General features: G+C 31.8%; 1 protein-coding gene across 1 annotated transcript; it reads right to left on the bottom strand.

The window, feature by feature from the left end:
* Positions 1-713: 713 nt before the first annotated feature.
* On the bottom strand, positions 714-1,534 carry LOC124542471. The gene has a single exon (XM_047120416.1). It carries the CDS (start codon positions 1,461-1,463, stop codon positions 714-716), a length of 750 nt encoding a protein of 249 aa, XP_046976372.1. The 5' UTR covers positions 1,464-1,534.
* Between the last annotated feature and the right edge of the window lie 1,109 nt (positions 1,535-2,643).

The raw sequence follows: 2,643 nt of genomic DNA on the forward strand, positions 1-2,643 counted from the left end.
TATTATATATAATATTGTAACATATTATAATGTGTAACATGTGGTGTACAATGAAGTATAAATAAATAAATAAATAAAAAAATGAAATCCTGGTAAGGAGAAAGAGGTAGAAGGAGGCAAGGCTCAAGGAATGTTTCAGATATCAAGATAGCATGCAAATTTTTAAGATCAAGTGATTTTAACAAATCCTTATAATGCGCGGGAATGCTTTGTGCGTTGTGATGGACAACGTTAAAATTTTTAGGAACCGTATGAAAAGTAGAATCCAAATGAGTATGTAATGACAAAGGTATACTATGAAAGCTATCACTTGAAGAGGCAGATATAAAGTCATCGTTAAAAGTTACAAAAACTTTGAAAATAATTTAGCGTCACATTTCGACTTAAAAGGCGGAACGAAAGTGAGGTCTTAGACAAATGTCAAAGATCATCTCAAAGATAATATAAAGATAATAAATCACAATTAAGTCAGGAACGCATAATGCATAAAAAGTGCATTTTTATTTTAAATGTCAAATTTAGCGGTATTTTTAAATTACGCATAAACATAACCTTAGAAATGTTTGTCAAAGTCAAATGACAGATGACATCCGATAACCTATGTTAGAAATTTAGTATTTTATGTTGAAATTATTTAAAAATGGATGAAACATGTAACGTGCGCCACAATTACGTTACAACAGTTATAATAAATAGTAAAATATAGGAAATAGTTACTTCTTTAAGTTCCTTTTCGGTCGGACTCCCTGCGAATTCTTGTTCTCTTGGGTATTGGTGTTGGATGAGGTTGCAGTCCTAGCTGAAACTTGTTGAGGCACCGTAGCAGTGGAATACATATTCAGCTTCGCCATAGACGTAATTTGGTGACGCTTACCATCTGGACCAATAATAACTATGTTGCCATCTCTAGTCCAACATTTGTTGATACCAAGACGCTGTCTGGCAGCCACGAAGACGTCATGACGTTCCTTTGTTAGGAACTCAGACAGTGTAACCCCAGTGTTCTTCAGACTGGTTTTTGCATACCACACTTTGTTACGCATGATTGGATCTTGGAACTTAATAAGGATGACCCTTGGTTTCTCAGGAGCCGAAGAACCCAAACGATGGCAGCGACTGATAGAATCCACTGATAACTCTGGCAACTTGAGATGTTTCGACAGCAGCTGACTGACATTAGCCGATAAGTTTTCTTTGTTGGCTTCCGGAACCCCATGCACCAGGAGCATATTCCGTCTACTTCTCATTTCAATTTGATCACACTTTTTGGAAAGGAGCTCGACTTGCAGCTGAAGTCCTTCCAGAGCAGTTAAGACAAAACTTCGGAAAGCATTAAACTGGGAGACTATGTTGGAAGTCGGACTGGCGGCTGGCATATTAGAATTCAAATTTTGTTGGAATTCAGCCATTTTAGAGTTGAAATGTTCTGTTAGTTGTGCAATTGAGTGTTTAATAGAGTCCATTATTAATCTGATCTTCGGTAAAGACAATAGTGATTGTGGTAGTTAATTGAACTTTAGTTGTCTGTTGTTTAATATGTATTTTTATACTTGGATTAGATAAAGGAGTCACAGCTGACAGGTTTGATGAATGCTTAGCACATTTTACCAGGTGTTAATTATTTTTAAATTAAATATTTGCAGAGAGCAAAATAAAACACGTCTACTTAATTATGCACCTACCGCCCAAAAAAAAATATATATTACTTATTTTTTTAATAAATTATGAGTAATTTGCTAAGTATATTAATTTAATTTAGAAGTTTATATTGTTACCCAATTATTTAATATTCAAATACACTTTTGAACGAAAATTTACTCCAAAATTTTAATTTTACAATAAGCGCCATCCGGCAAGTGTACTAACTAAAATTTCTATAGTAAAGAAAAAATGTACTAAGTTCATAGTGTTCAGTCGACTCTTACTGCTTAGAACTTAAAAACTTATTAAAAAATAACTTTCCTTTCAGAAACTTCTTCGTGAGGATAATAGTAAGGATAGAATCCTGCATTATTCATTGTAGAACATGCTGTGTGTGCTGTACTCTGTTATAGAGAGTTTCTCGGTTTCGCATATTAATACTTTATTTAGGCTATACTACAAAATGTCATATTTATAACTTGGCTATTGAACTGGTTCTGTTTCTAAATTTTATTTTAAATTTGTATTAAGTATGTCAGTTTAGTAAGTAAGTTTTTTTTTTGTTTATTTTTATTTTTACTTAATTTTGTGAGAATTTTAAAGAGCTACCTTAGTACGAATTCGTTCATGTTCGAATACGAAGGTCCAGCAGCGTCCTTTCTGGTGATTTTATTTCGATTGATTTAAAATAATTTCCTTCTTTTTATACAGTTTTGGAAAGCTAAGAAAATAGTTATGTTTTTAAAATAATCTGCAGGCCAAGTTTCATAAAGATTTTTTTAGTTTTTGAGGCATTTTTGAGGAAAAAAAAACAAAAAAATATTGAAATAAATTCGTTTTCCGTCTCGCATTTTAAATTTGGACCGATAATTATTATTTAAATATTGACAAATATCCAGTGTTTAATCGTTTTTATAAAACAAAAGAAAAAAATAGATTTAAATCGAAACTTTTTTTTAAATAAATTTTTGAAGTTGCATTTTTGACAAATTTTGAAAAAAA

This window comes from Vanessa cardui, chromosome W (genome assembly GCF_905220365.1).
Source record: "Vanessa cardui chromosome W, ilVanCard2.1, whole genome shotgun sequence".
Classification (NCBI taxonomy): Eukaryota; Metazoa; Arthropoda; class Insecta; order Lepidoptera; family Nymphalidae; genus Vanessa; species Vanessa cardui.